The sequence below is a fragment of the Lissotriton vulgaris genome, chromosome 10 (assembly GCF_964263255.1).
Source record: "Lissotriton vulgaris chromosome 10, aLisVul1.2, whole genome shotgun sequence".
NCBI classification, from domain to species: Eukaryota; Metazoa; Chordata; class Amphibia; order Caudata; family Salamandridae; genus Lissotriton; species Lissotriton vulgaris.
The window spans coordinates 174,060,148-174,072,685 of NC_141698.1; the positions used below are offsets into that span (position 1 = coordinate 174,060,148).

The following is a 12,538-nucleotide window of genomic DNA, read 5'->3' on the forward strand; positions in this document are numbered from 1 at the left end:
GGGTGTGGGGGCAGGGGTGTGTGTGGGGGCAGGGTGTGTGTGGGGGCAGGGGGGGTGTGGGGGCAGGGGGGGTGTGTGTGTGTGGGGGCAGGGGGGGGTGTGGGGGCAGGGGTGTGTGTGGGGGCAGGGGGGGGTGTGGGGGCAGGGTTGTGTGTGGGGGCAGGGGTGTGGGTGTGTGTGTGTGGGCGGGGGTGTGGGGGTGTGTGTGTGGGCGGGGGTGTGGGTGTGTGTGTGTGGGCGGGGGTGTGTGTGTGTGTGTGTTTGGGCGGGGGTGTGTGTGTGTGTGTGTGGGCGGGGGTGTGTGTGTGTAGGGGGGTGTGGGGGCAGGGGGGGTGTGGGGGCAGGGGTGTGGGTGTGTGTGTGTGGGCGGGGGTGTGGGTGTGTGTGTGTGTGGGCGGGGGTGTGGGTGTGGGTGTGTGTGTGGGCGGGGGTGTGGGTGTGGGTGTGGGTGTGTGTGTGTGGGCGGGGGTGTGGGTGTGGGCGGGGGTGTGGGTGGGGGTGTGGGTGTGTGTGTGGGTGTGTGTGTGGGCGGGGGTGTGGGTGTGTGTGTGGGCGGGGGTGTGGGTGTGTGTGTGGGCGGGGGTGTGGGTGTGTGTGTGGGTGTGTGTGTGGGTGTGTGGTTGTGTGGTTGTGTGTGTGGGTGTGTGGTTGTGTGTGTGTGTGTGGTTGTGTGTGTGTGTGTGGTTGTGTGTGGGCGGGGGTGTGTGTGTGTTGGCGGGGGTGGGTGGTGGGTGTGTGGGCAGGGCTCTGTGTGGGTGTGGGCGGGGCTGTGTGGGTGTCTATGGGCGGGGCTGTGTGGGTGTCTGTGGGCGGGCGTGTCTGTGTGTGTGGGGCTGTGTGGGTGGGGGGGCGGGTCTGTGTGTGTGTGTGGGGCTCCGCTGTGTGTGTGGGGCTCCGCTGTGTGTGTGTGTGGGGCTCTATGTGTGGCTCTGGGTGGGGGTGTGGCTCTGGTTGGAGGTGTGGGGCTCTGGGTGGGGGTGTGGCTTTGTCTGGGGGTCTGGTTTGGGGTATGGCTCTGGGTGTGGCTCTGGGTGGGGGTGTGATTCTGGCTCTGGGTGGCTTTGTGTGTGTGGCTCTGTGTGTGGGTGCAAATGCAATAGGTCTCGCATTTGCAAGAGATTAAGCTATTGGTATTGTAAATACCAATGCCATTTATCTGTTTTCAAAACCAACACACAAATACAAATGTTGTCATTTACAATGCCAATAGCTCTAACTTTTGCAAAGGCGAGACCGTTGCATTGTAAATGCTTGTTGTGTGAGTGGCTGGGTTGGTGGGCAAAGATGAACACTGGCTTGGGCCTCCTTTCAGTTACCAGGAGCAGTCCGCATTTGCTGGGGACAGAGGGGAAGGGTGGGCTGTAAGTGGATGTATTGATGCATCTTGGGGTCTCCAACATCAATTTTTGTTTTTCGATGATTAGTGGTCACCAATTTAATCACATTGCCTGACTAGAATTCAAGAAATTAATAATTTAGCCGTCAATCAGTGGATTAAATTCAGCCGTCGACAATGGATTACATTTCTGGCTCAAAAAAGTATAATATTCGGAATAATGCTAAGATCAATGACCGTGAATTCTCTGGAAAGAAGGCCCCTGTTTTTTCTCTTTTCTAGATTCTGACGTACTGTTTTCCAAAACTGCTCTCCAGTCCGATTAGTAAATGTCCTAATGCAATAGTACCACTTTTTTGCTTGGTACGCCGAAAACAAAAGATGAAAGCTCATATACTTCCAGTGAGACGTTTGTCAACTGCTTCGTTTCAGTCCACTCACCAGAATCCCGGAACCCAAAGCATCGAGTGAGTTTGCAAGCTTTGCACAAGCCTGGACATGTTGTCTTCCCAATTCATCAACTGAAGGTTTGTCTGAAAGCCATTAGTTCAGCAAAGCACCAGTCTTTCGGTAGAGATCCCTCAGACTTACTGCCTCAGTGGTTGCTCGGAGACCTTGCAGAGGCACTTAACTAATGAGCTGTGTACGAACACTCCTTTCATTCCCCACTTAGCTCGATTTCTAAATTGCTCCAAAAAACGTTTTAAATTTTGTATGCAGAGGTCTAAATGCAAAAATTAAGTAACTTACTGAGCTGCCTTTTGAGCTAACCTTGCACTAATGGTAAATGTTAAGGCAGGTGTTTCCAAAAAGACGGCAGCAGAACGAAGTAAAGCAATGGTAAGGGATCTACAAGGGAAAATGGCAAAATAACTGGCCCACAATCTCATGCACTGTAGCACATTATTTTCAGGAGATGTGAACATGCGATCAAGCCAATTGCAGTCACTTTGATTTACTGTGCCTGTCTTAGCCCGAATATGAATGATAATCTAACAGAGCAGTGGCAAAATAGGGTTGACCTAAAAGCCCCCAGGGTATGTGCATATATGCATTTTTTAATACATTTATTTGATTTAAAAGAGCCTGACAGACTGCTAAACCCATCCGGCTCAGCTGAAGGGGTTTAGCAAATCTTCGACCTTCCAGTTTTGCCAAAGGGGGTGACCAACACCAGAAATTTAAAGGAATATCTGACTCCATATATTCATATACCAGTTTATAGGCTTAAACATGTGGTGTAGTAAAAACAACCCACCTTTAAAAGCCAGTAGGCTTTTACATATGCTTTCCAAGATCCCAGAATACCTCATCATTGGATGAGTAACTATACTCCTGAGCTCAGAATGAGCATGTTAATCAAAGGGCTCCATGCTGTGCTTTTGCTTGTCCAAATTTTAGCAACATTTTCCTAATGACAGGGCACGTATTGACTGCTTCAAAAATCTTTTGCTGTCGTCAGTTCCGTATTTTATACGGAGTACACTGTAAATATATATGATCGGGTTTGAGCTCTGTTAATGCTTAAAATATTTGGCATGCACCCTCATCCTTGGTTTCAGAACTCCCCGGTCATTTACAGTATCCACATAATTGTGGTTATGATGCAAGTAAAAATAAACTTTTCCCAAGAAAGTTTTCATACACCCATTTATAACTAAAGTGAAGTGAAAAGGCCAAATTCATATATGGGGTCCCAAAAACCCACAAAGATGTGGTCGACCCGCCTCTTAGACCTGTTGTCTCCACCATTGGAGCAGCCACAGAGCCATTGTCTAAATACATTGACCATTTCCTTAAACCTCTGGTGTACAACCTACCTCATATGTGAAGGATACGGGTGATTTTATCTCAGATTGAAAACCTTCCGTACAACAGTGAAAGTGAGTTACTGGTTACCATGGACTTGAAATCCTTATACACCAACATCCCCCAAGTGGAGGCCAGGAAAGTCCTTGAAGAAATTCTTGAGGCGGCCCCTTCGATAACCAACTCGCCCTTTATCCTTCAATGCCTTGAAGTTTTACTTGTAGAAAACTTCTTTGAATTCATTAGCTCTTACTACCAACAAATCCAGGGGGTTAGCATGGGCTTTACCTGTGCCCCAAGTATAGCCTGTCTATCTATATAAGGGACACTTCGAGGCTCGTAACACCTACAACGAGATGGCCCCTTTCTTTGAGAATGTTCAAACTTGCTCGCGATTCATTGATGACCTCTTCATCTGGAAGGGCGATCCAGAGACACTCAATGAATTCACCCTTTGGATAAATTCAGCCGATCATAACCTGAAATTCACGGTCCACTCTAGCAATACCAAATTGGAATTCCTTGATGTCTGGATTGAGTATCAGGAGTCCCACCTATTGGTCTCTTTGTATCCCAAACCCACTGCTAGAAATACTCTACTGCAATACAGCATTTTCCACTCTCATTGCCAGAAGGACGGCTTGCCCTTCTGCCAGTTTCTCCGCCTTCGTGGGGGTTCCACCAAAATGGGTGACTTTTTGAAACAGAGCAGAAATTCTAAAGGAAAAACTCTGAGAGGTTACCCTACCAGACTCATTAAACGAGATTAAAACGATCAAGATACTATGATTGTGATGCCATGTTCAAACCCAAGCACAATGAAAAGAGTGACAAGCTTGTATGCGTTACCAAGCACTCAAATTTCAATCGCACGGTTCGACCGATTGTAAACTCACAATGGCACTTAATCAACATTGATAGCTATGAACAAAAGCTGCCCAAACCATTGTTTGCCTTCAAGAGGAATACAAATCTATGTAACTTCCTGGTAAGAGCCAAGAGCTCTGAACCCAACTCCTTATGTCAGAAATCCATTACTGGAAGCGAACCTGTTAAAGGCAACCACCGATGCGGATCATGCCAGGCATGCCCGCATGCCCTGGTAAGTGACAACATACGGGTTAATGTAAGAACAGTCTTATTTTCTGAAATGAGCCACTGCCACACCTCAAACATTGTCTTATATAAATCTATGTCCCTATAACTTGTCCTATGGGGGCGAGACAGGGCAGGAATGCAGAAAGAGAATTGGAGAACAGAAGTCAAACATTAGACTATCTAAACACACGGCTCCGCTGGTCAGCCACTGGATAGAGGCTGCACATACCTTGGGTAGACTATTCTGGAAAAAGTTCAGGTAGAGAGCTTACCTCCGTATGCTGGAAAAGAGGTTTTCTGGATTTTCACCCTAAATACTAAAGAAAAGGGCTTGAATTAATCTCTCCCTTTGGAGAATGCCATTTTAAAATTATCTCCCTGACCCACCACCTTTTCTGGTCTTGCTGTAGTCTGCTCGGACTCTCCCATTTTCTTTACACCACTGTTGCTCATTGAGTGAATAAACTATTCCCACCCCCCATGTTCCCTAACTTATTTTTTGTTCATGCCTTTTGTTTTCATCCCCGGTTTATGTTATGGGGTATTGGCCTCGACCACTGCATATGTAATTTTCTATACCATTTTATCATGGCCCCCATTTTTGCCCGCTTTGTTTCTTTTCTTGTTGTCCTCTGTTTATTTTGTTAGTTAATCTAGGAGGAGGAGCAACTCTATAGTCCATCTTCTTATTTATCTGGCTTCCGCCCAGCGCTAAATATTTAAACTCTGTTCCCGTTGCATCTCGGGTGTGGCACTCTGTTACCCTGCCCGGATGTTTTTTTTGCACCGCCTGATCCTCTACTCAATGTAACACCCCTCGTCGCAGCCGCATTTTTATCTTTAACGCCCTCGCAATCTCCTACTTTGGCACCATTGGTGGGCCGATTTTATATCATTGTCTGTGCGCGTATATGCCTTTTGCACTGTACGAGTCTCCTACTATCATTCTCTTTTTGTATACAGTGGCAGCCCATATCCTCGTCACCATGCTGCCTTGGTGCAGCTGATGCCTTGTCTATTTCTGTTGTTCATACTGTTGGTCCTCACCCTTTGTCAACCCTACACTGCTGAGGATTTCTTTCCTTTCGGCAAGTGTTCCTTTTGTACCCCAAAATATTCTCATGTCACTTTAGGCATTGCCGTTGTTTAATCGTTTGTTGTCATAACTCCATTGATAGACCGCTTTAGCTACTCTGACTATTGGCCACTTCTTTTCTGGTTGTGTTTTCGTTTTGTTTATTTTTTATTTTATTTATTGCCATGTCTTTTTTCAAATTTTGGCACCAAAGCTTATTTGCATTGGACACCCTTTCGATGCCGCATATCACGTAGAACTGTGTTCAGCATTATGCTTCTCTTTTCATGAAGAACCAGCTGTGCCCACTATCCTCCGGGTAAGCAGCTACTTTCCTGTCCCACAGCAATATACCTTGTGCCTACTCTGTCCTCATGCTTCTGTGGCTGCTAACTTTTGAATGTTGCATTCTTCTTTTTTTTATATGTTTCTCCATAGATAAATCCTCCCACTGGCCACACTTGTAGCCTTTTATTCATCATATACTCTTTTATTTAATTACGCTGTCTGCCTTCCAATGATTTGGGCCAGTGTCCTGGCTATCTAACCCATGTACAGTAGGCCTTGGGGCCTTCTTTGTAATGCTTGCCATTTTCCGCAACCCCTTTTCTTTCTTTTCACTCCGAGTCTTTCGTTAACTAGATCATGGGTGTTTTTGCTTGTTATCACGTCTATCTTTGAACACTTCTGTGATCGGCTCATCTGCCAATCTTAAGGGCCTTTTGGTGATAATCTTTCTCTCGCCAGTGGTCCACTGGCTTTCACTTATCCCTCTCATCTCCTTATCTTCTTATTTCTCTTGAGTGTGCGCTTTCACTGGTCAAAAAGAAATAATCCTGGTTTTATTGTCCGCCACACGGGTACCCCCCTTCTTTTTGTGAGACTGGATAGGGATGCATTAAATACTTGCACCCTGATCTATCTGTATGTCCATGTTTATACTGTATTTGTTTTCATAGGCAAATCTGTTGGACCCGGCCTCGTGGCGTGGTCTGACCCCTCCCGCATGGCGGGTCCTGGACTACCGTTACCCCTGTTCCCCGGACAAGAGCCGCACCTTCCGCCCCTCCGGGCCGCCCCCAGCTCTTCCCCAAAGGAACTCAAACTCCTATCCGCAACCTTCTCGGCTGGCCCGTACCCTTTTCCCGGACCACCGTCTCCGGCCTTGCCGCCATCTTGAACCCTCCACGACCAGGCCTCGTGGCCTTGGGCCGACCTCAGCCTCAGGCCCAGCCAAGCCCCGACATCGAGGCACCACCATCCACCCAGGGGGTAAAGAGACCACTTGGCGAGTCAATGGGAGGAGGAGTTTCGAGGGTCCCCCATCCGCCTGGTTTCGATCGCCCCCGGCCTCCCTGGACGCTGGCTCCACCCCCCTGCTGGGTGTCTGGACTCCCTCATCCCAGACCCCCCGACCTCCAAGTGCGAGGGTCCGGACATCAAAGGGCGCCAGACCTATAACTGGGGCAGCTCCAGAGCAGGAAGGCAGTTGTATCCTGGAGTTGAGAGACACCGAGACAAACTCATCCTTGAAGGCCTGCTGGCGCTGCCGCGGCTCATCTTCGTGAACCATCCTTGAAGGCCTGCTGGCGCTGCCGCGGCTCATCTTCGTGAACCATCCTTGAAGGCCTGCTGGCGCTGCCGCGGCTCATCTTCGTGAACCATCCTTGAAGGCCTGCTGGCGCTGCCTCGGCCCCTACCAGAGAACTCTCCAGCTCGAGGATTGAGAGCTGTCCACCCGATACCCCCGTACCAGACCGGTACCGAGACTGTCCCACTACCCCCTTCCGACAGAGACTAGAATTGCAGGGATCCCAGTATCCTGCTCTTTCTGTATCGTTACGATAACCTGCCTAAGAATACTGATAAAAGTGTTGAGAACCTATCTTTGTGTGGTGTCCATCTGTGGGGGGGGGTTACCCATCCGTACGATCGGCCGACCCTCAGGTTTCCCGTCTAACAAAATCCTATTTCCTTTGCTCGCACATGAACCTGTCTCCCTGAAGAAGGTGTGAACCCAATGTGGGTCTGACACAGAAACTCGCGCTGGAGCTCTTGTGCCTCCTTTTGTTGGCATTTGTCCCCTGAAAAAAAAAGACTATGGACTGTATCAGTGCGCAACCAACTGATCTTGGGTTTTCCATATCATCCAATACTGTCTGATTTTTCTATTGATGTGAACCTCATGTTGGATTACATGATTGTGTTTGGCACCATTTGATATATTGCGATCTGTCTCAATGTATGAGTATGCCTGAGTCAGTGTTTGCCTGATTGTTTGAAAGATTGTGTGTGTGCGGCTTAGGAAGGTTGTAGAGTTTGTGGACATTTATTGTTTGTTTTTTCTACTATGTTGATGAAAAAATCATAATAAATAGGATATCCCTAACTCACAAGTTTTTTTGTATTCTAAATGGGAAGAGTACCCTGTTCAGGACTGCTTTGTATATATCATTGACGTATAGCACTTTATAAAGAAATCCTTAGGCAGAGTGTCTCTTTTGATTATAGAAGTGTCTGGCCATGCTCAGCAGGCAAACAGCTGCCATACATGTGAGAAAAAACACAGCTGAACTGTATAGAATGGCTCAAGTGTGCCTTTTGTGATTACCCCACTTTCTGAAAGTGTGGATAAGCAATTTGTCCTTTTCATATTTTTTTTTTTTTTTTTTTTTACGAGCTAAGTAATATTTTTCTTTCTATTCTCTGCTCTGCTACTTGCATTAGGCGTTTCCCCTAATGTCCTGCTGCTGCAAATACTCTCTTGATAAAGCACCTCCTAGTTGCTATGTTATGTTCACATTGCTCACTGACCTGTTCTACAGACGCGCAGCCAACTGAGCCACCTAGCTGTTGCCTTCCTCAATATCCCCTTTATTCGACCTTGCCCCTTTTTAGGTCTCGCCTGAGACCGTGCATGCTCTCTCTTCGAGACATTTAGCAAGTGGCTTTTAAAAGTGCCACCGGAGGCTTTTGCTGGCCTATAGCTTGCTTTCACGAGCTCGTGCACAGCTGCCATCTGTTTTTATCGCTGTAATCGGGCTCCTCTGCTTGCACCCCTCCCTTTTCCACCTCCCTCCTGCTCAGCTTAATTTGTGTCTTGTAGCTGGGAATCATGCTCCTCTGCTCGCACTCCCCCCTCCCTTCTTCCCCTCCTTTTCGTCAGTTTCATTTGTGTCTTCTATCACTGTGAATGCTCCTGCTTCCACCAGGCACACACACCATCAGTCGTCTGTGCACGCTTCCACCAGGCGCACACACACCACCAGCCGTCGGTGCACGCTTCCACCAGGCACACACACACACACACCACCAGCCGTCACTGCACGCTTCCACCAGGCACACACACCACCAGCTGTCGCTGCACGCTTCCACCAGGCACACACACACACACACACCACCAGCCGTCGGTGCACGCTTCCACCAGGCACACACACACACACCTCCAGCCGTCACTGCACGCTTCCACCAGGCACACACACCACCAGCCGTCACTGCACGCTTCCACCAGGCACACACATCAGCCACCATCAGCCTCCCCCTCCTCCATCCCTAGCGTTGCTTTTCTCCTTAGTTGCATCTTCCCTTCCACTTTTTCTTTATCTGTTACTTGTTTCCTACCACCCTCCCACCTATTGTCTGTGTTGACCCCCACCCACCATATGGAAAAAAGTTGTATGACACTGCCAGCACTAGCTGTATCATAGCCTTTTTTTCTCCTCTCCTTGGCTTTGCTTCTTAATCCCTCTCACTGTACTCTTGCCTGGATTGCTTCTTTCCCTCCCACTCATCATAAAAAAAGAACTGTGATGCAGCACGTGCTTACTGCACTTTTGTCCTAACCATTAGCAGTGCTGCACAGCCAAGCTGCTGAATAACTTCACTAAAAAAGACTGTCAAAGCCACTACCTCTATCATAGGCGTACACTTTTTATAACATAACATATACTTTTTATATAATGCATTGATGTTGTTTTCAAATGCACCATTAGCTCATGTGCTCAAGGCTTTCTCCGGAAGGTAGTTCATGATGATTAGATTATTTTTATTCAATTATTTTAGGTTTTGTGACTCATTAGGTGGTTTTAATTCATTAAGTACTCCTCCATGGCACACCAAACATTGAAAAGAGCGTCTTTGGCCTCCTAGGCACTGGACGTGGTAAAACCTGGTTAATACAGACTATTAAACGCAATTCAAAACTACAGGAATCATGTTGCAATTACAAAGAATAAGACAAATTCAACCTGTATATACTTGCACATTTCAGAAAAAAAAGCTGCGAAAAGAATCCAGTAACATGCATCATGCCACTCCTGTCATTAATCAGTATAGGTTTGTTTTCATTGCTTCGCCGTCTAGTGCAGTTAGTGAAGGCATGATTTAAATTCCTTTAAGTTGCAGACTTGCCCTACCTGGGCATAAATTGCATTTCCACTGTTGATTAACTAGAACGAAAGCCCGACATTTGGGGGACGGGGGGGGGGGGGGGGGGGAGGGAGTCAGGCGTGTGTGTGTGTGTGTGTGTGTGTGTTTCCTTCCTTCCTAGCACCCAGGATAATGTGCTGCATGGCTCACCAATTATAAGGTTCCAAAGGGCGAGACCTATTATCTATGCTAATGCTTGTTAAGATATGCTGAGGTTATATGAGAAGGGGGATTTTTTTCTTAGGCGATCCTAGTTTACGTTGGCTGAAGACCTATAACTTCAAATGAAAATCCACAATCTCTGGACATTAATTTCCTGTAGTAAGATAGTGACACAGTTTGCCATTCTCATCTTCTCACAGTATCACATTACCACGACCAGTAACTGGATCTGGCATATGGAGGTCTAAAACGATTGTATTAAAGTGCTCAACTGCTTAACAAAGTTTTAGAATGGTTGGCAAGGAATAGAAATGCTTTGCAGCCAGTTTGTTTTTATCAAATAAATAACACTTGTATTTGTGACCTACTTTTACTTGAATATAATTGTACTAATAATTATATATTTGATTTTTGCAGGTGCCCTCACGGTTGGCCTTGTGCGACAGTGTCAAACTATTCATGGACGTGACCGGACTTGTATCCCACCCCGGCTTCCCCCGGAATGGGTCACAACACTATTTTTCATTATTCTTGGCATTATTTCATTGACTGTTACATGTGGATTGCTAGTGGCCTCCCACTGGCGAAGAGAGGCGACTAAATATGCTCGCTGGATAGCATTTACTGGAAGTAAGTCTATTCAAATTGATGTTTGACTCTTCTCATTTGCTTTTGACTAAATATTAGGCTGAAGGTGTGGAAGAGTTTACATTGCACATTGTGTTTATGCAATTACTTTTAGTGCTCATTATTTTGATAGATATAGGTTCTGATTGACCGTCTATATAATATGTCCTCTTTTGCATATGACCTCCAAACGTGTTTTCAGATTTTAGTTGCTTTTGTACTTTTGACTCTATGCATATTTGTGAATTGTTCCCATCCCCTGCTTATGAGTAGGAAGGGGCTCAAGATGCTGATCCCTCACCTTGTAGGGGTTGTCTGGAGAGAGTTGCAGGAGTGCTTCGGTTAGGGCAGATAGCTCAGGCTACTCGGGTAGTAGGCCACTGAATAATTGTGTTCTTTTTTCCCTTTCTCTTTTTCTTCCACTTTTGATATGGTATCCTCTCCCCAAATCGCATACTCGCTCACCCTCGTTGTGCCTCCACCTTACCACCAACGCACATCTTCCCACCTCACACACTCAGCACCCCTGTTCACCTACTCCTACTCCATCTCCTCCCTAAACACCCTATAGATTCCATCACATACACTGCATAGACTCCAACCCCACGCACCACATTAATATCCTATACACTGCATCATGTCACAATGCAAGCACGCACCAGACACACCCTCTGATATCTCACATGACCAGACCCTGACATCACCATCCCAGAAGTCCTACACCCTCATATGTTACCTCTCAACATTAAACCCAATTATCCTTGGACTCCCACTCATCTGCATGCAGTTGGGAGTGTGAAGACTACAGCTGGCATCCATGGAGCAATCTTAAATGCACCAGGGCGTTAGTTCTAGGAAGAACCAAAAAAAAATGCTTTGCAAGCTTGAACAGGAGCATGCAACCAACCTTAAGGTGCACTGTTAGGGTGGCTATCTCGATCTTTCATTACATTATTTCCAGTCTTGGGCATTTGTGAGACTACCCAATGAATTTTGGAGCACTTGGTTTGAATCCGTTGAACTAATTCTAATTAGACCCTATGCCATTTACTAGTGGTTGAAGGGCCTGAGATGCAAAACTATGCCCAAAATGACATGTAGAGAGGTGGTCTCTGCTTCCTGTTACCATCACCTAGTTACCACTCTATCCATCCACTTGGATTTCATCCAACGTCTCTGGGGTAACACGTATCATGATGATTGAAAAGCTCTTCCCATGAAGCTCAGGCGGAAAGTAGGAGTCACTGTGACCACTCTGTGTTCTTGTGGCCATACATTCTTCACTTTAACTACGGAAGAATGAAGGGCCTTTGAGTAGCTCGTGATTGAATCTGTTTCCATGGAAATTATGGATGTCCAGGCTCAGTTACCACACTTTTCAAATATAGAAAGCACTATCCACTCGTGGGTATGAGCCTCCAGGGCATTTTCACTCTCATCTACTTATATTTCTCAGTTTACCTTGGGGTTTTTTTGTTGAGTGCTAATATGTTGATCTCTACTACTAAATACATGGGGGCGAAGTAAGTGTATTGATCGAGCAGTGGAGTGTTCAACTGACGTTGGTTTGGTCTCCAAATGGGGGAAAGTTGTCCCAAGTTTGGTTGACTAGAGCAGTGGTTCTTAACCTGTGTCCTGGTGACACCGGAGTGTCTGCGACGCCTACTCATGGGATCCGCAACTGCTTAGAAAATGAAATAACAGATTAATGAAGTGTATATAAATGAGTAAAATGTAAACTTTAAAGTTTTCAAACAGTTTGTAGATGGAAAGCAATTTCAAAAACGATGGGAACAAAATATAGAGTTTAGAAACCGCTATTTGCACATCTGATATTGTGGGTACCCATACTAGCATTTGAATTAATGGACATTTTTCAAAGTGACTTCTTTTTTTACACATTCTTACATTTGGAAGGTAGAAATGCATCGAAAGTCAATAGGTAATAACAGATGCTCTATGATTCTGTGTTTCCCTAAGTCTCCCAATAAAAATGGTGCCTC

The 12,538-nt window shown here is 46.4% G+C and overlaps 1 protein-coding gene across 1 annotated transcript in view; it reads left to right on the top strand.

Annotated features, from left to right (window-relative positions):
- MOSMO (modulator of smoothened) overlaps positions 1–12,538 on the top strand; it is a 159,086-nt gene that overhangs the window by 93,421 nt on the left and 53,127 nt on the right. The window contains exon 2 of the mRNA XM_086940819.1: positions 10,326–10,538. Within this exon, the coding sequence (XP_086796945.1) occupies positions 10,326–10,538 (213 nt within the window). The remainder of the gene's footprint in view (positions 1–10,325; positions 10,539–12,538) is intronic.